This window comes from Xiphophorus maculatus, chromosome 6, assembly GCF_002775205.1.
Source record: "Xiphophorus maculatus strain JP 163 A chromosome 6, X_maculatus-5.0-male, whole genome shotgun sequence".
In the NCBI taxonomy this organism is placed as follows: domain Eukaryota; kingdom Metazoa; phylum Chordata; class Actinopteri; order Cyprinodontiformes; family Poeciliidae; genus Xiphophorus; species Xiphophorus maculatus.
The window spans coordinates 280,138-308,024 of NC_036448.1; the positions used below are offsets into that span (position 1 = coordinate 280,138).

General features: G+C 38.2%; 1 protein-coding gene across 7 annotated transcripts in view; it reads left to right on the forward strand.

Annotated features, from left to right (window-relative positions):
* The window catches only part of tmem68 (transmembrane protein 68), a 28,931-nt gene extending 12,653 nt beyond the window's left edge, over positions 1–16,278 (forward strand). For 6 of the 7 annotated variants that reach the window (XM_023335444.1, XM_023335445.1, XM_023335446.1 and 3 more), the window contains 6 exons: positions 6,120–6,219; positions 6,335–6,502; positions 8,559–8,752; positions 10,722–10,782; positions 12,549–12,688; positions 13,528–16,278. In XM_023335444.1, the coding sequence (XP_023191212.1) occupies positions 6,120–6,219; positions 6,335–6,502; positions 8,559–8,752; positions 10,722–10,782; positions 12,549–12,688; positions 13,528–13,644 (780 nt within the window). In that variant the 3' untranslated portion in view covers positions 13,645–16,278. The remainder of the gene's footprint in view (positions 1–6,119; positions 6,220–6,334; positions 6,503–8,558; positions 8,753–10,721; positions 10,783–12,548; positions 12,689–13,527) is intronic. The other variant, XM_023335449.1, reaches the window with a different exon arrangement.
* Positions 16,279–27,887: the final 11,609 nt, after the last annotated feature.

Genomic DNA, 27,887 nt, shown 5'->3' on the forward strand with positions numbered 1-27,887 from the left:
AAAATGAAGAACAAAAGAATAAGGCTTTAAATGTGGATAATATCTGTAAAAAAACTGTGTTGGAGAAAGAAATCATGGGAGAAAATAAAAAATTAGAGTGATTTATGGGAGCCCTCTAGATCAGGGGTGCCAAACTCCAGTCCTCAAGGGCCGGTGTCCTGCAACTTTTAGATGTGCCTCTGCTGCACCACACCTGAATAGAATAATTAGGTCATTAAGGCTCTGGAGAACTGATCTACACAAGAAGCCATTTCATTCCAGTGTTTTGTACCTGTGGCACATCTAAAAACTGCAGGACAGTGACCCTTGAGGACTGGAGTTTCACACCTGTGCTTTAGATCATTCCTCTTTAGGTCCAAAAATAATAACTTCAGTTTTGTTTCTGTTCAGCTGGAGAAAGTTTTGGCACATCCACACATTTATCTGTTCTAAGCATCTGTTCAGTGATTGGATGGGTTCTGAGTCACCTGGTGACATCATAATGTAGAGCTGTGTGTCATCTGCATAGTTATGGTAGCTAATATTATTTACTGTTATAACCTGAGCTAGTGGGAGCTTATAAATATTGAATAAGAGGGGTCCTAGGATTGAACCTTGGGGTACCCCACATGTGACCTTTGACCTCTTGGAAAAGTTTCCAATTGAAACAAAGTAATCCCTGTTCTTTATGTAAGATTCAAACCAGTTAAGCACTGGACCGGAGAGTCCGACCCAACTCTCCAGTCGATTCAGTAATATGTCATGGTCAACACTGAGGTCCAACAGAACCAGCACTGTGGTTCTCCCACAGTCCGTATTTATGTGGATGTCATTGAACACTTTTACGAGGGCGGTCTCTGTGCTGTGGTTAGACTGGAAACCAGACTGGAAGGAGTCAAAGAGGTTGGTTATCGTTATAAGCTATTTAATTGTTTAAACAGCTTTTTCAATAACTTTGCTGATGATTGGGAGGTTGGAGATCAGCCTGTAATTCTGCATTATTGATTTGTCCAGATTGTTCTTTTTGTCAGTGGTTTGATAACTGCTGTTTTCAAAGCCTGGGGGAAAACGCTTGATGAGAGCGATGAGTTTACTATTTGGATCAGATCAGTAGCAATAACAGGCAGGACTTTCTTAAAGAAATGTGTGGGTAAAACATCCAGACAGCAGGAACTTGAGCTTAGTTGACTTGTAATTTCCTGTAGGGTTTTATGATTAAGTAGTTGAAATTGGGTCATTTTTCCTGTATTTGTTTTGTTTGGGTTCAGCATTGGTACTGGCTTTATAGTGGATGTGCAGATTAATCCTCTGATTTTTTTAATTTTCTCTGAAAAGAAGCTAGAAAACTGGTTGCAGGCTGCATTTGTTTGAAATTCAGGCGGTAACGTCATAGGAGGGTTTGTGATTCTGTCAACTGTTGCAAATAAAGCTCGAGCATTGTTAATGTTTTTGTTTATGACATCTGCAAAGAAAGCCTCTCTTGCATGTTTTAGTGTTAAATGATAGTTACGTAGTCTTTCTTTATAGATGTCATAATGAACGTGAAGGTGAGTTTTACATCATTTTCTTTTGGCCCTACAGCAGAGTTGTCTTGCAGATCTAACTGTTTGTGCATTTCTCCATGGAGATTTCTTTTCATTACAGCTTAAGGGTGAGGGAGAAATGTAGATTTGATTAAATGTTTCTGCTGTGTTTTCTGTGAGAGAACGTTTTGTGATGGTTGCTGTTTGTCCAAGTGGGTTAAAAGATAAAGAATTTTCAAAGATAACAGCGAAGTGATCTGACAGGGCAACATCAGTTACAGAGACATAGGAAATATTCACACCCTTACTGACAACCTGGTCCAGGGTGTGTCCTTGAGTGTGTGTTTCTTGTTTGACATGTTGTGTTAGATCAAAATTCTCTAAAATATTAGAGAGCTTTTTTGCCTCTCTGTCTTGGGGGTTGTCAGATAATATAAATATAATACAAAATGTAGATAAAGTTGAAATATTGGCAAGAACATTTAGTAAAATTCACAGTTCAAATAATATTAGTGAAGAGGGAAGAAATTGAAGAGAAAATACAAAACTTAAATATATAGATTTATTAGAGAATGTTGAAAAAAACAAATAATTTGTTAAATGTTGAGTTTACAAAAGCCGAATTGAATTATGCACTTAGTAAGACAAGAAATACAGCACCAGGTAAAGATCAAATTTGATATAGAATGATAAGACAACTCAGTGAAAAATCGAAAGATATAATATTGCAATTATATAATAAAATTTGGGAGGAGGGAAAATTGCAGTTGAACTGGAAGGAATCAATTATAATACCAATAGCTAAACCAGGAAAAGATAACTCAAACCCAGAAAATTGCAGACCAATAGCTTTAACATCAAATCTATGTAAAATAATTGAAAAATTGATTAATAATAGACTAGTATATTATTTAAATAATAAAGGATATATGTCAAAATACCAAAGTGGTTTTCGAAAAGGGAGGAGTACTAATGATCCAACGCTTTGTCTTGAGCATGAAATTAGAAGAGCACAAGTAAATAAAGAGTGTAGCGGCAGTATTTTTTGATATCGAAAGTGTAGTATGATGTGGGTTGAGGGATTATCAATTAAATTATACACGTTGGGCATTAAAGGGAAAATATTTAAATGGATTAAAGACTTTTTAACAAATAGGAAAATACAAGCTAGAATTGGTGAAGTGATCTCAGGAAAACATAGTAGAAAATGGAACTCCGCAGGGAGTATTATAAGTCCATTATTGTTCTAAATTATGATAAATGATGTATTTAAAGATATTGGAAAAGAAATGGGATGTTCACTTTTTGCCGCTAATGGAGCTGTTTGGAAAAGAGGAAAAAATGTAGATTTCATTGTAAAAAAATTACAAGAGGTTATTATTGAAATAGAGAAATGGGCATTGCAATGGGGATTTAAGTTTTCAGTTGAAAAAAAAATAAAAGTAATAATATTTAATTAGAAAAAAAACAAACAAGGAAATAAAATAAAAATTATATAACCAAAAATTAGAGCAAGTGTATAAAATTTTTAGGACTATGTTTTTTTTTTAGAGGTTTTATTGGCCTTTATTTGACAGTGAATTGACAAGAAAGAGGGTAATGAGAGAAGGGGGAAGACATGCGGCCAAGGTCGCCAGGCCGGGAATCGAACCTGGGACAGCCGCTTCGAGGACTAAGGCCTCTATATGTGGGTTTTGCTTAACCCTTGCACCATCACAGCACACCCTAGGACTATGGTTTGATGAAAAACTAAAATAGAATATACATATTCAAAAAGTTGTTGATAGATGTAAGAAAATCTTAAATATTTTAAGATTGTATTTTATTTTAATCACTAAAACAGATTTAAACAGGTATGATAAGATCTAACATAGACTTTGGTTGTATAGTTTATGGTTCAGCAGCTAAAACACATCTGGTTAAATTAGACATTATCCAACATCAGGCATTAAGATTATGTACCGGAGCATTTAAAACTACATCTACAGCAGCAATAGAAATAGAAATGGGAGAAATGCCGTTAGATTTAAGAAGAACAAAAATAGAAAAAAAATATTGGTTAAATTTACGAGGCAATAATTTTGATCATCCAACTAGGGAAATTTTAAATCCATGTTGGTAAAAAGAAAAGAAAGAAATGAGGAGTTTTGGATGGACAATTGAAAAGAAAATAAAAGAATTTAAAATGACTGACTTAGAAATTAGTCAGACACCAATATCAATTATACCACCATGGATTCTACCAGAAGCAACAGTAGATATGTCAATAATGGAAAAGAAACAAGATAAATCTTACATTGTAGATAGTTGTTCAGTACAGTTACCTTTAAACAATTATTATTAATATATTCAAATTTATACAGATGCAACAAAAATAACTGGAAAAATAGGAATAGCTTTTGTAGTACCAGAATTCAATATAAAACTAGGAAACCGAATTACAGACGGATTATCAGTATACACAGGAGAAATGTTGGCAGTATTATTAGCTTTACAATGGGTAGAAGACATAAAACCATTAAAAACAGTAATTTGTTCAGATTCAAGCTTTATTAGAAATATTTAATACATTATGCAGAATACAAAATATGGGTTTGATAGTTATATTTGTGTGGGTTCCAGCACATATTGGGGTTGAAGGAAACAAGAGGGCAGATAAAATGGTCACGAGGGCAATTCAAAATCCTATTAGTTTTACAGTTAAAACAAGTAAATATGGGAGAAAGAGTATTGTTAAAGTAAAACTGATGGAAAAATGGCAAGAAAAAGATGGGATGAAGAAAAAACAGGAAGATGGTTTTATAAAATTCAGAAGATGGTAGGAGAAAGAAGAAATGAAAGACGAAATAGAAAGGAGGAAAGAGTGATAACAAGGTTAAGATTTGGGCATACAGGACTTAATTATACACTTTTTAAAATTCAAAAGCATACTGGCAAATGTGATTACTGTGGAAAATATGAAACAATAGAACATGTTATATTAGAATGTCATAAATATGAAAGAGAGAGAAGATATATGAGGAGAGAGTTTGAATGTATTAAGGAAATGGTTAATTTATTAGATATTTTGAGGAAGAATTTGGGGAGTAAACATATACAAATAGTTATTCGAGTTTTAAAGAAAACTAAATTATTTAATAGAATTTAATTATAGTAGATGTGTTTGTGAATGTGTGTATGATATAGATGAGTAGAATACAAAGTTATGTATAAGTATGTATATTTGTGTGTGTGTGTGTGTGTATATATATTTATACGTATAGGTAGGATTTATTTATTTTTTGTAGAATTTATATATATATATATATATATATATATATATATATATATATATATAGTATATACACTATATACCAAAAGTGTATATACTTTTGGTATATACACAGTACAGACCAAAAGTTTGGACACACCTTTTAATTCAATATTACTTTATTTTCATGACTATTTACATTGTAGATTCACACTGAAGGCATCAAAACTATGATAAGATAAGATAAATCTTTATTGTCATTGTCACAAGGACAACGAAATTCAAAGGGTGCCATCAGTCGGTGCACATGCCCAAAAACAAAAAATAACTGTCTCACAATTCACACACAATGCAAGAATCAACAAACAACTGGCAAAAAAAAAAAAAACATGTCATAAATAACACATGTGGAAATATGTACTAAACAAAAAAGTGTAAAACAACTGAAAATACCCCTTATATTCTAGTTTCTTCAAAGTATCAACCTTTTGCTGTGATTACTGCTTTGCACACACTCTGCATTTTCTTGATGAGCTTCAAGAGGTAGTCACCTGAAATGGTTTTCACTTCATAGGTGTGCCCTGTCAGGTTAATAAGTGGGATTTCTTGCCTTATAAATAGTCATGAAAATAAAGAAAACCCATTTTAATTAGAAGGTGTGTCCAAACTTTTGGTCTGTACTGTGTATGTACAATATATATATATATGAGTAGTTGGCACTGGAGCTAGCTGAGGGGAGAAGGTGGCACAGGGAAGTTAAGAAGATCTGCTGGGGAATACAAAAGGGAGGAAACAGGGAGCTGAAAATACTTCTAATACAGAAGACACACTAAGAGTAAAAAGAACCTGATAAACTAGAAGAGAGAAAGACTTGAGGGAAACTATAACCAAACGACAGAAATAAGGCTGATCTTACAACAATAAGAACATTGAGCTAGAAAACCTAAACAAAGAAATAACCTAATAGAATCACTAAAGAAAGATGGACACAGATTCAGACAAAAAGACTAACTGAACCTAAAGTAACCAGGTAAGATCACATTACCAACACTTATATAATGATATAAGGTCTTAAGACTTTTTCTTGCCTCCCAACAGTGTTGTAGTAGTCACTGCCAACACCTTACCTGGGAATGACTCAAAAACAAACAAGATTAAGACTCTGAGGAAAGCGAGACTATGAGCAAACCACTGAGACCATTTTCATGATGACATTCATAATAGTTTTTGTCTGTAAATGTTAATAAAATCTGCCAGTGGAAGTTCATTAGCAAATTCTTTGTGTTTTTAAAAAGCAAATGTAATACTTTTATGCAGTCAGAAGTGTTTGCTCAGTAAAATCTTGAACCTCTGATATCTTTTGTCAGAGGAAGAATCAGCTAAAGGAAGCTTATAGTAACAACTTGTGGGATGGAGCCAGAAAAACACTAGCTACCCTGTGGGATGGACATGGAGCCATATGGCATGGTATGAATAAATGTAAACTACTCCCCAAAGCATATAAAATGTTTATTTATAGCACTGCAAATGTAAAAATCTATATAATGTATTTTTGTATGTTGTGATATGATCTGTGTATCAGGTTATGAGATCCATGGAATGGAGAAGATTCCCAACAGAGGACCAGCTCTAATAGTGTACTATCATGGAGCCATACCTATAGATTACTATTACTTCCTGGCCCGTGTTATCATTCAGAAAGGACGTACCTGCCATTCTGTAGCTGACCATTTCCTCTTCAAGATTCCTGGTACTTCAACTGTTTTATTTGTTCTGGAAATTAAGGCACATTACTGTCATTCAGAAATATTGCTGAGTGTGTTTTGAAGTTATTTCTATACAAAGAAAAAGCATATCTGCTGGCCAGTTTAACAGTTACTAGTCCACAGCAGTCTGCTTTACTATGTTGAACATGTCCATCCATCCATCCTTTGTCTTTCACTTATCTGAGATCTGATCGCAGAGATAACCAATTCAATAGGAAGAGCTAAACCTCCCTCTGTCTAACGACACTTTCCAGCTTATTGTATACTCAGCTAGTAAAATATTCAGATAACTGTGTAGTTGTTGGGTGTATCAGAGATGGACAAGAGGCTGAGTACAGAGAGCTGGTGAACCACTTTGTGGCATGGTGTGGGAACAATCATCTAATCTTAAATGTGAATAAAGCAAAGGAGATGACTGCTGATTTCAGGAAAAACAGGGTTAGATCAAACTCCATTTCTATCATGGGAGAAGAAGTGGAGGTGGTTGAGGACTATAAGTACCTCGGAGTTCATCTGCACAACGGACTGGGCTGGAGGTGCAACAATGTAGCATCTATAAGGGACAGAGCAGACTGGACTTTTTGAGGAAGCTAAGATCCTTCAAGGTTTGAAATAAGATGCTGCAGATCTTCTATAAGTCTGTTGTTGAGAATGTTCTCTCTTCTGCTGTCATCTGTTGGGGCATCAGTGCCAGGGACATAAAAAAGCTTGACAAATTGATAAGGAAAACTAGTTCTGTTCTGGGGATGACTATGGAAACTCTGGAGATGATGATGCAAAGAAGGATTCTTCATAGGATCAAGAAAATTATGGACAACCCTGACCATCTTTTTCATGAGACTGTCTTGGGAAGGCAAAGCATCTTCAGTCAGAGGCTTCTTCAGATTCAGCGCAGTTAAGACCGCTGCAGAAAATCTTTCCTGCCAATAGCCATCACTATTTTCAATAACTCTTGGAAGGATCTAAATTAATACGCTAGAACAACATTTAATTTCCTTTTGCGATCATTAAAGTATTTTTGAATTTAATTGAATTAATTTGAAAGGTTGCTTTTATGGATAAAGCCCGGTACACATTACATGATTTTTTGCCGCGATTTTCCCCTTACCACAATCTTAGAACGTTTGACATTCTAAGATTATCTCTTGCGATAATCGTAGCCGATCATCCTACTGTGTGTGGCATGCTAAGACTGATTGGGTCCAGTAGGTAGAATGTCAGGACCACTCCGATCTAACATCAGACATTTCAACATGTTGGATTGTCTTGGCCTGGTTATCGTAGCATGTGTGGTGTTACCCGACTGGGAGCGAGAACGCAGCCTGTTGAATGTGACAGGTAGCCAATGAGAAAGCGCAATAACATAAGCATGGAGGGGAATCCCAAACAAAGAACAGCTGACGTGGCTCATCAGAGACTCCAGTGGATATCGGAGATTATAGGTGAAAACAACATGATTGTTTATTCAACATTTTGTGCAAGGAATATCCACAGAAATGACAATGAGAGGAATTGGAGCGGAATTGCTACCGCAGTTGATAGACCCGGTAACTTTTCAACTATTCATCATTAACATGACATAAATAGGTTACAAAATTTACAAACTGTCCTGTGTTTTTTTCTTTCTCCTTTCTTAAAATTCTTCATGCTTTTAAAAAGCAAATGTAATAATTTTCTGCAGTGAGAAGCGTTTGCTCAGCAAAAACTTGATGGCACCATATGTGTACAGATATTTTCTCTTTTAAATCAAATGACAGAATGCTGTTTGTTATTGTAAACATTCACATGCAAGCCCAAGGCCAAGCAAAAACAGTTTCCAGGCTTCAGAGCTTCCACCTCACAGAGCAGCCCTCTCACATGTCTCCCCCACTCAGCTCCTCCAGACTAGCCAGCAGCAATTGGCAAACACCTGGTGGTCTGAAGTCCCTACTAATGTGTGCATAATACTTCCTTCCTCTTGACCTTATAAGGTTCTGATCATATTTAACGAGATATCCCTTTGTGTGTATCTGATTTCTCCGTTTTGCTTTCTACTTCCAGGTTTCAAGTTGCTATTAGAGGTCTTCTCAGTGATCCACGGTCCTCAGGAAGAGTGTGTCCGGGCTCTGAGGAATGGCCACTTGCTTGGTATTTCTCCAGGAGGAGTGCGGGAGGCAATGTTTAGTGATGAGACCTACCGTCTTTTTTGGGGAAAACGCAAAGGCTTTGCACAAGTTGCCATTGACTCTCAAGTGGTGCGTTATGGCAAACTTCCTTATAACACTACTTAGATTACAGCAGTATATTTTCTTTATTCAGATTATTACATTAAGTTCATACTCTTTCATAGTTAGGCATAGTAAAATGACAACGGATAAATTATTAAAGGGGCAGTTTTATGTAAAATCTACTTTTTTAAAACTCCACACATTGTTCTAATATTATTCCCTCACCAAAAACATACCTGGAGTGTTGGCTTGATTCTTTCAGGCATGTTTGAGAAATCCTTTAATCTCCATGGTAACCATTCAGCTGTGCAAAATGCCTGTGTGGACTGAGCACTGCCTTGGACATGCAGCTCCTTGTCAGAGCTGCAGTTTTCAATCTTCAGAGCTTCCACCTCACAGAGCAGCACTGCTCTGCGACTCCCCCACTTAGCTCTTTCAGACTAGCCACCAGCAATTAGCAAACACCTATTTTAACTGCACATCTGTTGAGCTTATTTTACTAGCTTCTTCTCAGTGAAACACTGGTAAGAAAAAGGGTTAATAGAGGAGTTATGTTGTGATGACTTCCTGAAGGTGGAGTTTCAGAAAGAGCAGGAGTTTTTAAAGAGACAGAGGGCCAATTTCAATGAGAAAGTATTATACTGGGTGTGTTGTCTCTTAGCGGGTATGCCTGTGTGGCTACTATTGATTGTAGCCACACATCTACCTATCTATGATGGATAGGTTTATAGATATGTACATTTTCTGTTAACTGTAAATGGTTCTCTCTCTCTATCTCTCTTCCTCTCTCTCTTGATCGAGAATAGAAAAAGCAGAGGTAAAAATCCATTCTAACCCTCTATGGCATGACTTTTTATTTTTGTGGGGAAGAAATATTTTCCTGCATTCTTTGGGAGCTTGGTGGTCCCTAATTACATGTCAATCATAAAATCGGACTCTGACACCTCCTGGAACCAGATTTGGGTTTGTTGCCTCAGGGTAACATTGGTCTAGAACACCAAGATTGTCTACACTGATTATGAGAAATGAAATACAAATCAAACAAAAACTATATTCATAAAAGAACTATTTTTTGGACAAAAATATGTCAAAAATCATGCCCCCCAAAAAATAAAATAAAGGAGCAATGTGAGGTACAGCTATGTGGTTTGTTGCCTGAGGGCAACGCCATGCCATAGAGGGTTAACCTAACTGCACATCAGTGTTGTTCTTTCAGTGTCATTTGGAATATGGAACCTTTTTCAGCTATAGACTGACCAGTAACAAAACAAGAGTCCCGTGTTGAGCCTCTTTGTTTTGAAAATCTAACATACCTTGTTTCTTTTATGCTGTAGACCACAGGTGTCAAACTCCAGCTCTGAAGGGTCACTGTCCTGCAGTTTTTAGATGTGCCACAGGTACAAAACACTGGAATGAAATGACTTAATTACCTCCTTCTTGTGTAGATCAGTTCTCCAGAGCTCTGCTAATAACCCAATTATTCTACTCGGGTGTGGTGCAATAGAGGCACATCTAAATGTTGCAGGACACCAGCCCTTGAGGACTGGAGTTTGACACCCCTGCTGTAGACGAATGGTTTACTTTGAAAGTTCTCTCTCAATAATCTTTCTCATGGAAGAACTAGTCCTTTATCTTGAACAGCATCTATGAGCTTTATTTTGAAAAAAAAAATTGTACAGCTGATAAAAATACAGTGATCTGTTGAGGAAAACCGCTGCCATGGAAACAGATTGAAATCCTGATTGATTCTGCTTCCCACTTGTTACCTATAGTTTCCAAGACTGACGCAACTACTGCTTAATCATTTGAGAAATCTGCAAGAGCGTTTGGTTGGTTTGTGTCATTCGGTTGATAAAATCCTGTTGAGAATTCAGATTTCAATTGAGATGTTTATTTTTGATCCAGTTAAATATGCTCAAAAAGCCTACTCCAATATGCATGAATTCATGATTGATCATGGTGTCATATCTCTAAGCTTATTCTGTATTTTTTTCAGCCAATAATTCCAATGTTTACTCAGAATCTACGAGAGGGTTTCAGATCTCTTGGGACACTAAGTAAGTGTGTTTTGTGTATAAGTAAGTGTTGAGGATTCTGTGCTTGTTAAACATGGCATGTTTCTCTGTCTGTCTGTCGCTCGCTCACATTCTAATGATATTTGTACTAGTAGATACAATTTTGTTTATCAGTTGATTTTTTTCATCCTGGGATCCTTCTGTCCTCTAATGCTTCTTGGTCCGGTACCTGGATCCTATGGGATATGTTTGCACCTCTGCCTCTTGTTGCAGTTTGTTGTATCCCCTTGTTGGGCTTATTAGGGAAATGGATGACATGCATGTTTAGATTAATGATGTAAACTATCAATTTTAAGGTATAATCTGCTCACTGTTGTAGGTAGTCTTGTCACAATAACAAATTTTGCTAGACAATAAATTGTCCCTGTAATTTTTATGATAAACAACAATATTGTTGTTTTGAGACCATTTTCAAGTCATATAATGGTAATGGCATAATAATGCCATTACTGTGCAAGACATACTTTCACAGTTTAATGCATATCAGTCTTAGAGCTAATGTAACTTTTATTTTTTTTAAATCTGTGTTTTACATATTTGTTATAACTGTCACTGTTGTGATAGTATGTTATGAGACATAAAATCTGAAAAAAAAATCAAACGGCTCCATCTCCTCCCTGAGCTACTATAGAGATCTGCAAAAATTCCTTGCTCCTAGTCATAAACAACCAGTCAGAGCCAGGAGGAAGGTCTTAGTCCTGGCAATCAAGACTAAGATTGGCTCATGTAAGCGCTGCTCAATGTACTAATTTCAGAGAAACAATTCATTGTTTCCACTCATGGCTAGTTAGTAAGGCCATCAGTGGCCATACTAACTAGCCTGAGCATTCATGGCAAGCTCTACTGTCGGAAGGCACTATAGCATAGTAGAGAGCAAATGGGAGAGTATGAGTGGCTCCTACACTACCTACCTGTGTACGTAGTGATTGACAGCGCTAAGAACAAAAAATAATCTCACAGTATGGTTTGAATACCTGGATGTGTGGAACGGTATCTAATGTAGAAACCCAGACACAGCCAAAAATAAACAGGGTGAACGCTCTACTCAACTGAGGAGCCACCCTGATGAGCAGGCAGGAGAAGACCTGGCCCAGGTGCATCTCATGCCACTAATGTTGTAGGTTCCAACCTGAAACAGAAAAACAAAACAGACCCTTTAGCAGTGGGGTCATCACCATAATGTCTAAAGTTAATTTCTGAGTTTACCACAATCACCAACCTCAGCTAACCTCTAGCCCAATGTTTCTCAATTCCAGTCCTCATGGACTACTACCCTGGATATTTTAGATGTGTCTCTGTTCCAGAACACGATTCACATAACAGCACCTCTCTTCATGCATCAAGTGCTGCAGAAGCCTGTTAATCACCCACTTATTCAAGTCCGGTGTATGGCATGAGAGAATACCTGGGACATTAAAACACTTTCTTGGTCCTGCCATCTTGAGCTTAGACCATGGCATCATACAGGTGCCATGGTCTCATCTATTCATGAGATGTTGAAATATGGCAGGAGCATTGTTAATCTAAGCTCATGAGTACTGACCGAAAGGTACAGTGGAGACAGAGATCTGTTTTGCTCTCTGGGTCAGTGGAATGTGCCAGTCAGAATATCAAATTTACCACAAAACTGAGATGAACCTACCTGGGAACACATTCATCGATGTGAGGTATTTGTAACCTGTATTTTCTTGGACTGCAACATTACAATAAATCTCTTTATAATTATTGGCCTGTATTTTTCTTTTCAGGATTATTTCGGTGGTTATATGAAAGATTTCGTCTTCCTGTAGCTCCAATTTATGGGGGATTTCCTGTGAAATTTCAAACCTTCCTTGGTGATCCTATTCCATATGACCCAAACATCAATGCTGCTGAGCTAGCAGAAAGAGTGAGTTTTTAAAAAAAATCTTTTTCGGTCTGTATGAATTTAAGTAATAAATATCATGCTTTGGTGAAATACATGAAAAATATGAAAGCAGGTGTAGACGAGATCTTGGTTCTCAGTGGAACAACCTGTATAGATAAAGGTTAAATAAAAAAATAAAATAAACAGTCAAATGATGAATAAGATGGTAAGAGATTCCCATAGGTTTGCCAGAAATGCCACAGTTCCAATGACAAAAAAGAAATTAGTGAAGATGGTCCCAATTCATCAAAGGCAGCATTTGCAGAAATATTTGTTGATGTATGGAAACCCATGTTGCTCACAATTACATTATTTAGTGATTCCTACTGATATTATTGAATTAATTATTGGAACTCCATCCTGAAACATTAATCTTGCAGGTAAGGAGATGAAACTGAGGTAGGTGTTTGTGTCATGAGTCTAAATTGAGACTTGTTTCAGCAGAATCTCACTGTTGAGACAAAAGCAGCTATCCCCAAAGACTGTATGACACTTCCATTGTTAAGTAAATCAAAGCTAACAGTGGAAATAAATCGCATGGTAGGCTTGTCCTTGAGAAAATATGAAGAATTCTTTAAAAAATGTCACACTTTAGGCACTTCTACACTGGCAAGTCTCACTCTACCCAGTTAATGTGGTTCGGTTCTACCCCAGTCCAATTGTAACGCAAATAAGTATCTTTGTACAATTAAAATTTTTTTGAGGACATCAAAGTGTCAATTATTTTGACAATCCAAATTGTGTGTCTCTGACATTATGAATTTGAAGACTTTTTTAATGGTTGTATTGATATAAGTCTTATAACTGTTTTTGTTGTCCAGGTGCAGCAGGCGGTCCAGTCTTTGATAGACAAACACCAGCAGATCCCTGGGAGCATCTTGAGAGCCTTGTTAGAGAGATTCTACACAAAACGCAAAGATTACCAACATCAGAATTAAAAATGATACGTCCAATTTATGATCCGATAAATTGGATCATAATTTATGATCCAATTTATCATTGGCTTATATATTTATATTGATCAAAATATTTATATTTAACATATATTTATTGTTCATATGAACTTTATTGTTTATATGAACCTTATGAACAATAAAGTTCATAAAGATGAACTTTATTGTAATAAAGTTCATAAAGATGAACTTTATTGTCCCGGGGAAAATTTGTCTTGGGTTCAGACTCTGACTGCTGCGTAATCCAAAACAATACCAATCCCATTACATTCACACATCATACCTGTAAGATTGATTCATAACATTTTAACTTGGAAATGACTGGTTGCATTCTGCATGCACACTGTACTATTAGCTGTTTGTATTATGTCACTTGGTGATTCCCTCAAATAATATTTCTCTCTACAATACTCAATTTTATTGTAGGATGGAAAAAGAAAAAAAAAATAAGTTGTAAAAAATAAAATACATTTTATCCATATTAAATGTGGTAAAACTTAAAGAATATGGGAAGTATTTTTATGAACTGTACATGCATAAGTGCAAAAATGTCATTGTATATACTGAGTGGGTGTTTTTTTTTCATTTATATCCAAAAATGGTGAGGGGTTTATGTTACTGTACTTTCAATTATAGTAACAATATTCCGTATGAATGACCTCTATGCATCATGAGCAATTGTACCTGGTTGGGATCCTGTCACTTTGTTTTGGTCTCACTATAGGGCAGTGTTTCCTAACCCTGGTCCTCAAGGCACACTGCTCTGCATGTTTTAGATATTTCCTTCCTTAATGTGCCTCATTCAGTTGACTGCAGTTCAGCAAACACCTGTTAATTGAAATCACCTTTGCTGAAGCAAGGAAACATCTAAAATATGCAGGGCAGTGTGCCTAGAAGACCAGAGTTGGGAAACACCGCTATAGGGAGTGTGGATCGGTGAAGTGATGTTATACCCAAAGATCTCTCCATAGCAAAAAAAAAACTTTGATTCTCAACAACTTGATTGTCACAGATCTTTCACATTGATATTTGGAATGAACTTACTGATCAGCTTCACTCTTTCTGATTTAGGTTAAGCCTTGGTGTTGCTAGTTTTTTTTTAGCAGGAAAGACCAGCTGTTTTATGTATGTTTATATTGAAAAGGTTTAGAGGTCTGTGATCTTAACTCTACAAATATATAGACAAAACAAATTCACATGAAGGCGAATAAATTCAACAGATGCTGAAATTATTAGAAACTTTTGTTTGTGATGGTGGTGATGTATCACACTTGGTTGTATTTACATTTACATGTGGTGATATGTAAAAGGTACATAATCATCTATAACTGTGTTATTTAATGTTGGTGCTCTCCTATTCCAGCTAACTGAACAGACTGCCATGAAGACAATTTCTATCACTTTTGATGAACTGCTCTAAATTTTAAGGGAGGTTATATTCTCACCAGCTCACTTACATCTGAGCTGTTACATTACAGCTCAGATGTAACTTCTTTTATGTTTTGAAACTCCAACTGATTTAGACATAACAGCATAAGAAATGTATTTGTTACACATTTAGCTGCTGCGTTGTCTTTGAAAAATTCCTTTTTATTTTTATGTAGTTCATAGTAATGCTTGAAAGAAAACTACAGACATTCCTTAGACAACTGCCTTTAGATATGGTAAATTGCTGTCTTGACATTCTGTTATAAACCAATTTTTTTGCAAAACATCAGAGTGCTTAAGTTATCTTTTGTTTTGAAAATAGTTTTCTGTGTACTACAAGTCCTCATTGTGCATTTTATTTTAGTTTTTGATGTTTTCTTTAAATTACATGCAATCAGTTTACTTGCCCTGTGACATGGCATAATTGCTAAGTACATCATGAACTTGTTCTTTTTTTTTACTGTGATGAGGCTCAAGTTCAGTCCATTCAGCAGACCTTTGCAGCACAGGAAGGAACATGCAGTCATGTGACAACATTTAGAAACCCCAGAAAAGTCTCAAAATATTCACACATATGCCCCTCTACTTGTATGTCCATATGTAAAAAAATATGTTTTTACATATTTAGTTATGTTGGCAGACCACACACTAGATTTATTTTTTTGTATGTATATTACAAATAAAACACTAGGAATTAGGGCTGGGACATATTATGTTCACGATAATACCGGTTCAAAAAAGTTGCCCAGGAAAATAAACCTTATTGTGATATGGTAATTTCATGGCGTAAATACATCATCTTGCCATCACGTATGCAGCAACATACAAGTTGTAAAGGTGAAGGCAAATGTGGTTGTACTGGCATAAAAATGATTTTAAAAAAATCCACACAGAAAGAATGAACAGTTCAGCCATGACAAAACACAGACCCACCTCCCCAAAAAATATATATATTTTTCATGCATAGTAAAAGCTTGTATCTTGTATTTCTTGTGAATTTTATGTCATAAATGCACACAGACCTCTAAGGTGGACATTAGAGCATCAGGCAATACACATGGAATTATGTCATACCTCAGATACCCAAGGTCAAGAATGTATTGATCATCAGAACAAGGTCTTCATCTTGACATGATACCAAGTGTTTTTTTCACTTATGAAGGTGAAACTTTTACATTCAAGGCACCTGTAGCTTGTGTGCTAATAAATGACGTTTCTATCCAGACATGCTTAAGAGTGCCAGTGTCATCCCATCACCGATGAAATGCAGACTGGTGTCAAAGGCATCCTGCATGTTCTAGTTTTCTGTCTGGTGGTAGTAACTTCCTCCTCAGTATGTCTCCTGAGGTCTTCTAATGAGCCATTTGATCCAGGTGTGTTGAACCAGCGAGAGAACTAACACATGCAGGATGCCTGCCCTCCAGGACTGATTTTGGACGCCACTGGTCTAAGGCACCCCATGAGATCAGGCTGATATCTGGGGAACACTGGTCCTTCCTCCGTGCAACCAAAAATATCAATATGCAATGATCAATATGAATATGCAATGATATGTGGATAAAATTCAATACATCTGCATCCAATGTGTTGTTTGAAACCTGGGTGCTTTGCAGATTTTCAATATTGTTAGTTTTGTCAAATTAAAAATGTCCATAAGTAGTTATGTTAAAAAAAGGTGTAAGTGAATGTTATTCACCTGAGTGAACATTTGGACAAATCCTACAAAAAAGTATTTTTGTACAAAAAAAAAAAAAAAGGTCCCAACTTATTTTTATGCCCTAAGAAAATAAAAAACACTTTTGAAAAAAACTTACAGAATCATAAAACATGCATGAAAGGGTTAAAAATGTACTCACCTTGATCCAATTTGGCAAAATACATTCAGAACAGCTGATTGACAAAATGCCAGTAAAACACTCAATCGCCATATCAAAGATTGTATTTCTACAGTTTAGATGGCTGCACAAAACTTGTGGTGGGGCTGGATTTGACCCATGGTCCCCAAGTTTGGACATGTATAAGACCTTTTTCTTCTTTGTGTCTGTGGTCCTGTGTAATCAGAGTTCTCAACAGACAGGCTCTGGCTCTGCTCGTATGAGTTCTCTTTGTTTTGGTGAGGCTCTGGAAGCAAAGGTTGTTACTGGGTTGGTTGCTGAGAGACTTTAACTTCTCAGACATCCATGAAAGAGTGTGTTGTCCTGTTGTTACACTGGTAGGTGTGGTGTGGAAGGAAAAAAAAATAGTAAACTTGGCTGTACAATAATCAAAACTGGTTTGCTAGGTCTCCAACATCATAGCACAGTTTAAAATGGCAGCTTTCCCATCAAACAGTCCCTCCTACAGCCAGCAGTCCACCTATATACTGGTTATCCCCGCCTTCTCAATTTACCCCCAGCCAATCAAACTCCAGCCATCACTGCTTCCTCCATAAAAGAGCTGGGTTTGAGGCAGGCCTCTTCCTTAGCAAGGTTCCAAGATGGCCACTGCAGGGACACACCAGAAAGGTAACAAACATTTCAAAGACCAAGGATCATATACACACATGCTAGAATTCAATCATTACAGAAAACCTTATTGCTTCTTAACATTTACTCACTTCCTCCCCTTCTGGTTCACAAAACTCAGGCAAACGAGAAAGGTAGTCAGCAATACGATTTTTCTTACCTGGACAATGCTGGATGGTGAACTGAAGGGCAAGGCACCAACATAATGTCCGTGCATTCTGATGCTGCTTGTAGTGCATCCACTTCAGAGATCTATGATTGGTTTGCAAAGTAAACTCCCTTCCTAGGAGGTAATATTTTAAAGAGTCCAAAGCCCACTTTATTGCAAGTCCTTCCTTCTTTACTGTGAAGTACTTCTTCGCCTGGTCAAACAGCTTTTTACTTAAGAAAAGGACAGGTTTTTCTTCACCAGCTTCTCCCTGAGCCAGAACTGCTCCAAGACCAACATTTGAAGCATCCACTTGAACAACAAATGGCTTTGAAAAGTTAGGACTCTGCAAAACAGGAGCAAAGATGGGTTTGTACAGATAAAGGCAAAATGAGGAAGGTTTTTGTTAGACAAATTCATCGGATTAAGAGAGCAGCTGTTAAAATGCCCTTACAAAGCAGCAAACATTAATTTTAAGCTGCTGGTGCTTCTGGAACCTCAAGGTGGAGGATCCTCCAGAGGCTTGCAGTGCATAAACCTACTATTGGGCCCCTAACCAGAGCTCACAAGCAGAAACGGTCGCAGTGGGCCCAGCCGTACATGAAGATTAATTTTCAAACAGACTTGTTCACTGATGATTGCTGTGCAACCTTGGATGGTCCAGATGGACGTAGTAGTGGATTGGTGGTGGATGGCCACCACATCCCAACAAGGCTGTGATGTCAGCAAGGAGGTGATGGAGTCAAGCTTTGGGCCAAAATCATGGGGAGAGTGTCAGGTCTAAATACCTATTAAACAAACACAGGAAAGACAAGAGAGTTAGATTCTTTGTTTCTCGCGAGGAGAGCAGACAGAGATGTGCTTTCAGTTACAAATCTCCAACTGCTCTGAAACACATCTGCCTGCTCCTCTATTTTATTGCTTTCAAAGTCCCTTTCACAGAGAGCACTGCAACTTTAAGGGGTGGGGTCAACAATTCAACACATGGTTGCAGCGCTAATAACATTCACTATCTAGACACATGTTATCTACACTCTAGATCCTTTTTGCTCCAAGCACGGCGTCGAATCGGACACGTTGTATAGCTTCAAAGCAACGGCTTTGTAGCACAAAGAAGCACAGAGCAGTGTTTATTGTAGGACTGTAAAACTCTGCTGGGAGCAACTAACACCTCCTTCTCTCAGGGAGTCCTTAGGAAAGAATCAGTTATTTATTATTTAACACACAGAAACTTTACTTATACTAAGAGTAAAAGAGAATAAGCATATAAGTAAACATTATCTAAATGTAACTACAAGGCTACATGATACAACGAATATTTGATAATACTAATAATACAATTTACCCAACAGAGAGAGAGAGAGAGAGAGAGCTGGTCAGCCCCTTCAGAGTCCCTGAAGGTGTGAAAATGACCTCAGCAAAGTATATGGACTTTCTGACTGATCACTTTCTGTCATGGTTCAAAAAGAAGAGCCGTACTTTCCGTAGCAAAATCATCCTCATGCATGACAATGCACCATCTCATCCTGCAAGAAATACCACTGTGTCATTGGCTACTATGGGCATAAAAGGGGAGAGACTCATGGTGTGGTCACCATCCTCCTCTGACCTCAACCCTATTGAGAACCTTTGGAGTTTCCTCAAGCAGAAGATCTGAGTGTGGAACGCAGTTCGTATCAAACCAGCAGCTCTGGGAAGGTTTTCTGACATCCTGCAAAGAAATTCAAGCAGAAACTTTCCACAAACTCACAAGTTCAATGGATCAAGAATTGTGCTGTGATATCAAAGAAGGTCCAATGTTAACATGGAACTCGGTCTGTTAGGATGTTTTTGATTGAAATAGCTTTTGATTTTAGTACATGTGACCACTTAATGCTGCACATTGAAAGAATGACTATTTCAAAGAATGAGGATTATATTGAGTAAGATTGAAAATGTTCTCCTTACTTCAGATAGCCAGTTTGGTTTTAAATCACACCATGACACAGATATGCGTGTCTTTGTTTTGAAAGGGATTTTAGATTTGTTGTCATAATGCGAGGTTTCTAGGACTCTAAGGCAAGCAACAACTATGGACACCCAAACAGTTTTAACAGATTTATTTAGTAACTGAATGTGCTGAGAGCGTCGATCTGCGACAGCAGGGAGGAACCGGGCCAGCGGAGGAACTGCAAAGGGCGAGAGGTTAAAGTGGGAAGTAATGAAGGGAATGACGGAGTAACCTGATGGTGACTTACGGTCTGCGAGTAGGTAAGCAGAGAGTACATGGGGGTCCAACAGTAGGTGTGGTGGTTTTCCAGATGGGGAAGTTCCAGCAGGCGATTGAGGGCGGACAGGCAGCAGCTGAGTGGCGGGCGTAACGCACCCAGGTGCAAGGCCCAATGGAGCAGCTAGGATTCAGGTGAGTCCGGTTCAGAGAGTATTCAGCTCGGGTTCACTGTAGAGGAAGGAGCAGATGAAAAGGAGTCAGAACAAGTAGGACACTGGGAATACAGTACTGACAACTAGAGAGTACCACTGTAGAAGCAGAATCATCTGGTATCTGACTCCGTGAAGCCGCTCCTCTTTAAGGACCTTGCAGATTGGTGGTGATGAGTAACAGCTAGATTCCATCAGCCTGCCACCCTGTGAAGGAGAAGGAAACCACTCCCCTGCAGAACCCAACATTTGTATAATAGGCAAAACTCTACAATTTTAATGTGTTTAATAGATGCCTCAAAGGCTTTTGATCGGGTTAATCATGAAAAGTTATTTTATAAGCTACACTACAGAGGGATTCCCAGATCTATTGTTAGAATTTTGTCCTTTTGGTACACGCATCAGTTAGTATACGTAAGATGGGGCAATTGTGTTTCAGTTCCTTTTAAAATAAGGAATGGGGTTAGACAGGGAAGTATTTTGTCTCCTCTTCTTTTTAATGTATATAACTGATGATCTGACTGATGATATGGACATTTACAGAGTGCTTCGTTTAATGTGTGCACAAGCCAACATGCTGGTACATAAATTCAGGATGTGTTCTGTCTCGGTGAAAGTGTCTCTTTAAAGCATGATGGACTCCTCTCTATACTGCTCACTTATGGAGACAGTATCAACAAAGCAGTTTACAGAAACTCAAAGTGGCATACAATGACGGAATGAGGATGCGGCTTAGGATGCCAAGATGGACTAGTGCTAGTCAGTTAGTATTTGTTCGTGTTGTCTCCTCTTTTCATGCTGTCTTACGAAACCTTATGTACAGGTTTATGTGGAGGTAACATGTTTCTACCAACAACATCATCCAGATACTAGCAGATATTTCACAAAGCTCAGTCAGATTTAAGTCCAGAATGTAGAATCAGTGGCGGTCTAGCCTTTCTGTAAATCAGTGACTTGTATGTGATTATTATCTTTTTATGTGATTGTTTCTTTTTAATTTTCTTAAATTATCTTTCTATGGATCCATTTGTGTACTTAATAAAGCTGCTGCTGATGATAATGAAAGGACAAAAGGACAGCTCAAACATAAAACAGCAGGTATGCTTTAAAAGTAAAGGTGGGAGTTTCTTTCAGTGAGTCTTCACTAATCCTATGCAGACATTGTACACCAATCTTGAACAACCCTTACATCCTACATCAAATAGATAAACTTCCCAGGTTGGAGGTGTAAAGAATTGAAGACCTGGAATAAGTGTGCAAGAGTTGCTAGACTTTATCCCATTTGACAGATTAATAATACAAAAAAATGGGACTGGCAAGACTAAAATTTTTAGAATATCAACAAAGTAAATCTATAATAAAATTAATTTAAGCTCAATAAATTTAGGTCAGAAATATATAGATTAAAGTTCCATCTGTAAAATTTCTTTAATCATAACCTAAATTTTTCATTTATTTTTGACAGCATCCTGTCTAAGATACATTAATTTATCTCTTCCTATGGTGAAATGGGAGATCAATTTGTCAGTCAACTTTGACCAAAATTTCTGGTCCCTTTATATAAGAACTTTTGAAATGACTAACTCAATTCACGATTAAAATTATACAAAATCTTCCATAGTACACTATACAGATTAAAAGATGTACAGAATGGGTTTTGCGTCATCTAATACCTACTCACAATGCATAGGCAGTAAAGGTGTATAAAATATACCTGACAAGTACACCCACACATTCTGGTTCTCTCCACCTGTTCAGAGGTTCCAGTTATGTGAAAATGTATCCAAGTGTCTGAAATGTAATTACTCCTCTTCCTCAGTTCACTTTCTTGGCAAACTTAGATGATGTCACCTTAGAGACAAGCTCAAGTCCATGTGTTTTTTACAGCCTTAGAAGGCTGTAAAAAGGCTTGAAGTTCCTTTGGTTTCAAATGTTTGGTTCATTCATTTTGATTATGACACATTCTATATTTGTAAATAAAATAAAAATGTCCTAACATATAGTTTATTTGAAAATCTTGCTTAGTGTTGCATTTCCACATGAAAAAATATTTCAATTACTTACATTTTCACAATTTAAGACAGACTTGACAGTACAAACAAGAAAAAAAACAAGCAATATTAAGGCCAGAAAATGACCACAGTGAACTTTATTAAACAACTTAGAGTGTCTAATTAAATCCAAATAACATTTTACAAAAATAAGAATAATCAAAAGTGAGCTTTTATACTTTTATTGAATGTTGTAGCACTTTTGACTTTACTCACACAGCCTGCAACCAAGGGGAAACATTTTTTTTTTCTCTGAACGACTTTTTTTGTCACCACATACATTACATGTATTTTTTTTTTGTCCTTAATATATTGTCATAGTTACAGAAAACATGGTGGCATAAAACCTCTAAAGACACCTTTCACAGTCTGAACTCAAGAAGAGACGAATGTTTTTTTTAAGCATTTACAGTTTGCTTACATGTATTTACAGGCAAGTATTTTAATTGAAGGGAACACCCTCCACACCCAACTTCAACTAACTCTTAAAACAGACATCTGTATAAAACAAAGACTGTACAAGTTTAAATAGAATCCTCTCAATAATGCCAACTTTGTCTATGCTTTTAATCAACTCTCTTGGTGTTGTTCAGTGGAGATACATATCTTCTGCTGATTTTCACAATATTAAAGAGAAATAGTGGACGCTGAGAAACAACATATTTCTTTAATCTAGAGACTTTAGATTTCTCAACAAATTGATTTGTTTCTGAACAATCAATAACTGCTGTTCCCACAGTTGTCCTGTAGAAGGTATAGTTAAAGCAGCTAGCTTTGAAAAGTTTGAGTACTTAATGTAAACTAGCCTGATGTTTAAATATTTCTTTTTGTTATTTTATTATATTGAATCTTGCTTTAACAAGTACCACCAATGAACAAAGGTGAACACCCTGTTTTTTTGCTTTTACTGTCAAGTGCTCTTGTCCCATACTAAGACCTCAACAAGGTTAAGGTGATCCATAATTAAAACATGAGACATATACACTTTTTAAAGTAAGTGACAATAAAGAGCACTACAATATAAAGATTTATTGACAGCTGAAGAAAAGACTAGTAGACAGAACTGCTGAAAAAACATTTAGCCTGATCCAACAGCTCATCACAGTGGCACAAAATGACAAAGACACTCATAAAAACACAAATCCAAATACACAACACACATAGTGTGTAAGAACTGTGAATTCTTTGATCCATTAGCCACATTCTAAAATAAAGAAATCAGATTATGCAATATTTCTCTGGTTCTCGTAACTCCTCCAACACTCATGCTGCTATATGTTTGTCTGTTCCCACAAGATTCATGTCACAGGGTTATTATCAAAGATCTTAGATAAAAATCATTTAATTCACTTTCAAACTCTTTACATAGCATATTGATTAGGGCTCCTCTGCCCCTTCATTTCCCACACAGAAAGTCAGAATCATTGGTAGTCATCTAGAATAATAAAAAAAAGGTTTTAATATTTTTAGAATAAAATGGCTGCAGCTGCAGGCAATCATTAAACTTGTTCGAAAAAATATGTTCTGCACTGAGGTCAGAGGAGTCTTTGCACAGAACATTGTCCCATTTATTTTGTTTTTAAGATGTTTTTATGCAGTTACTATTATCAAACTTATTTGTATCACTCAGTAATGTACCTTATGAGCATAACACCGGTATGAAATGCAAACAGTGACATCACATGCATGACTTCTATTATACCTTAAGGTTTTTGGCACAGACTAGAAAAATAAACAATCTAACATGCCTTGCAAATTTAATCTTGCAGATTTATCAAACTGCAAATATGATTTAACATGATTGTTTCCTTTTTTGCATTACACTATAATTTTATGTTTCATCAACTTTCTAAAGTTATAGTCGAAGCAATTTTTTTACCAAAAGTGTTTTTTTGTTTTGTTATTGTGTTTTGCCTAAATCGTCTTTTGGCAAAAAGGTGTCCTGGTGCACTTGGCACCGGGGCACCTAGGCCGCAGTTCGATGATCGACTTTGTCATCGTTTCATCAGATCTGCGGCCGTATGTCTTGGACACTCGGGTGAAGAGAGGTGCAGAGCTGTCCACTGACCACTACCTGGTGGTGAGTTGGCTCCGGTGGTGGGGGAGGATGCCGGTCAGACCTGGCAGGCCCAAACATGTTGTGAGGGTTTGCTGGAAACGTCTGACGGAATCCCCTTTAACTCCCATCTCCGGTAGAACTTTGAACACGTTCCGGGGGAGGTTGGGGACATTGAGTCTGAATGGACCATGTTCCGTGCCTCCATTGTTGAGGTGGCCTATCGGAGCTGTGACCGCGGTGCCTGTCGGTGAGGGATGCTGTCAGGCTGAGGAAGAAGTCCTATTGGGCCCTTTTGGCCTGTGGGACTCCGGAAGCAGCTGATGGGTACCGGCGGGCGAAGCGGCATGCGGCTCGGGTAGCTACTGAGGCAAAACAGTGGGCATGGGAGGAGTTTGGAGAGGCCATGGAGAAAGACTTCCGCACGGCTTCGAGGCGATTCTGGTCCACCATCCGGCGTCTCAGGAGGGGGAAGCAGTACAGCACCAACACTGTTTGTAGTGGGGATGGTGTGCTGCTGACCGCAACTCGGGACATTGGGGGCCAGCGGCAGAATACTTCGAAGACCTCCCAACCAACAATCCCACCAACATGCCTTCCACTGAGGAAGCTGAACCTGGGGACTCTGGGTTGGGCTCTCCAATCTGAGAACGAGGTCGCCAAGGTGGTTAAAAAGCTCCTCTGTGATTAAAAAGCTCCTCGGTGCCAGGGCCCCAAGGGTGGATGAGATTCGCCCGAAGTTCCTTAAGTCTCTGGATGTTGCGGGGTTGTGTTGGTTGACACGACTCTGCAACATTGCATGGACATCGGGGGCAGTTCCTCTGGACTGGCAGACTGGGGTGGTGGTCCCCCTGTTCAAAAAGGGGGACATGAGGGTGTGCTCCAATTACAGGGGGCTCACACTCTTAAGCCTCCCTGGCAAGGCCTATTCAGGGGTCCTGGAGAGGAGGGTCCATCGGCTAGTCAAACCTCGGATTCAGGAAGAGCAGTGTGGTTTTCGTCCTGGTCGTGGAACACTGGACCAGCTCTACACCTTCAGCAGGGTCCTGGAGGGTGCATGGGAGTGTGCCCAACCGGTCTACATGTGTTTTGTGGACTTGGAGAAGGCGTTCGACCATGTCCCTCGGGGAGCGCTGTGGGAGGTTCTCCGGGAGTATGGGGTACTGGGCCCTTTGATACGGGCTGTCAGGTCCCTGTATGACCGGTGTCAGAGTCTGGTCCGCATTCCCAGCAGTAATTCGGGCTCATTTCCAGTGAGAGTTGGACTCCGCCAGGGCTGCCCTTTGTCACCGATTCTGTTCATTACTTTCATGGACAGAATTTCTAGGCGCAGCTAGGGTGTTGAGGGGATCCGTTTTGGTGGCCTTAGGATCTCATCTCTGCTTTTTGCGGATGATGTGGTCCTATTGGCTTCATCAGGTTGTGATCTGCAGCTCTCGCTGGAGCGGTTCGCAGCCGAGTGTGAAGCGGCCAGGATGAGGATCAGTGCCTCCAAATCCGAGGCCATGGTCTTGAGCTGGAAAAGGGTAGAGTGCTTTCTCCAGGTCGGGGGGAGGTTTTGTCCTGCCCCAAGTGGAGGAGTTCAAGTATCTTGGGATCTCGTTCACGAATGAGGGAAGAAGAAAGTGGGATATCAACAGGCGGATAGGCGCAGCGTCTGCCGTCAAGTGGGCGCTGTACTGGTCTGTCGTGGTGAAGAGAAAGCTGAGTCAAAAAGTGAAGCTCTCGACTTACCGGTCGACTTACGTTCCCACCCTCATCTATGGTCATGAGCTTTGGGTCATGACCGAAAAAACAAGATTGCGGATACAAGTGGCTGAAATGGGTTTTCTCTGTAGGGTGTCTGGGCTTTCCCTTAGAGATAGGTTGAGAAGCTCGGTCATCCGGGAGGGACTCAGAGTAGAACGGCTACTCCTTCACGTCAAGAGGAGCCAGTTGAGGTGGCTCGGGCATCTGGTTAGGATGCCTCCTGGACGTCTCTCTGGTGAGGTGTTCCGTGCACGTCCCACCAGGAGGAGGCCCCGGGGAAGACCCAGGACACGCTGGAGGGACTACGTTTCTCGGATGGCTTGGGAACCCCTTGGGATTCTCCCGGAGGAGCTGGAACAGGAACCTCCCTTCTGAAGCTGCTACCCCTGCAACACAACCCCGGATAAAGCGGAAGAAAATGGATGGATGGACGTCTTTTGGCAAAAACAGGTAGTGATTTATTTATTTATTTTTGCCTAAACCATATTTTTATATTTTGGCAAAAGTGACTTAGGCCGTTATTTGAAGAAGGTGACTATATTTTTACTTTTAAAAATGTTGAATTAATGTAACCAAAGGAATAAAATGTTATTAAAAAACTGAGACTGTTTTTGTTGGTAAGCTAATATTTTAGATGTGATACAGTAAGCTGAAAAGCTATTTTTTCATTATTCAGTAATCAGGCCCATTAATAAGAAGTTCTACAGAAGTTCTTTCTACTTTTTAGCTCATTTGAAAGAAAAATAAAAACTTTAATACTATAAACATTATTCACAGTACTATGTAGATTTTTTCATCAGTGTAACAAATCAGAATGACTCACAGGTTAACATGTAGAGTACTAATTTTTAACTTCACTCATTTTGTGTTGGAAACATATCTCCAAACTGAAGGTAGTTGCTAAGTAAGCTAATAGTCTGTTTTTGCATAAGAAGTTACTTGTTTGCATTTCAGTGAAATTTTTTTCTAAAAATTGATAGGTTCAATGACGCATATAGACTGAACTTTCTCAGTCTTTTCAATTTGTGTTGTATGTGTAGCAGTGATGGCATAGTTACTTTGAAAAAGTAACTTTAATCAGATCACTGATTACTCCTTGAAAAAGTAACTCAGTTAGATTACTGACTACTTGATTTGGAAAGTAACTAAGTTACATTAAAAGTAACTTTTTTAGTTACTGTCAGCAGCTGCTAACAACAACGCTGTGAAAATTACATTGATCTTTGCCAATACTTTATTGTAAGCTATTTTATAATGGTAACATCAACAATGTGTCTCCACTTATAAAGTTGAACTGAAGGGGAGATTTTTTAATGGTTACAGTACAAAAGAAAAACGTTAGTAATTTGTGCATGTTTTTGTGTGGTCCACTATTGTCTGGAAAACTCTAAGAAGAATTTTAACCCCCCGCCCCCAATCCTCCAGGTTGTGCGTAACGGCCCTGCATTTGGTGTCAGAGTGCAGCGCTCCTCCTGCAGCTCCACAATTCAGATGGCTGATGCACAGATTTGTGACACTTATCTTAATATTAATAATTACGTATAATGGCGTTTAGTTGCACAACTTTACGGACAAGTTTATTCGTGGCTGTTTTCACGTTTATTCCGCTGTTCAAATTAGTCTCAATTGCAGTTTGCAGTTTTCTGGAGCGCAACGCGAAGCTCGACGTCATTCAGAGGTAATATATTAACTTGACATTAACAAAGACACAGCGGGACGGATCATCCGGGAAATGATGGACAGGGAGAGCCTGACTAAAACTAATTGGAGGTGAGACACATTCTGGGGTTTATGTCTGTTTATTTCCAAGCCCAAATGAGCAACTTCACGTTCAAAAACGAGCCCAAAAAGTGCAACCCGCGACTCATTAAATT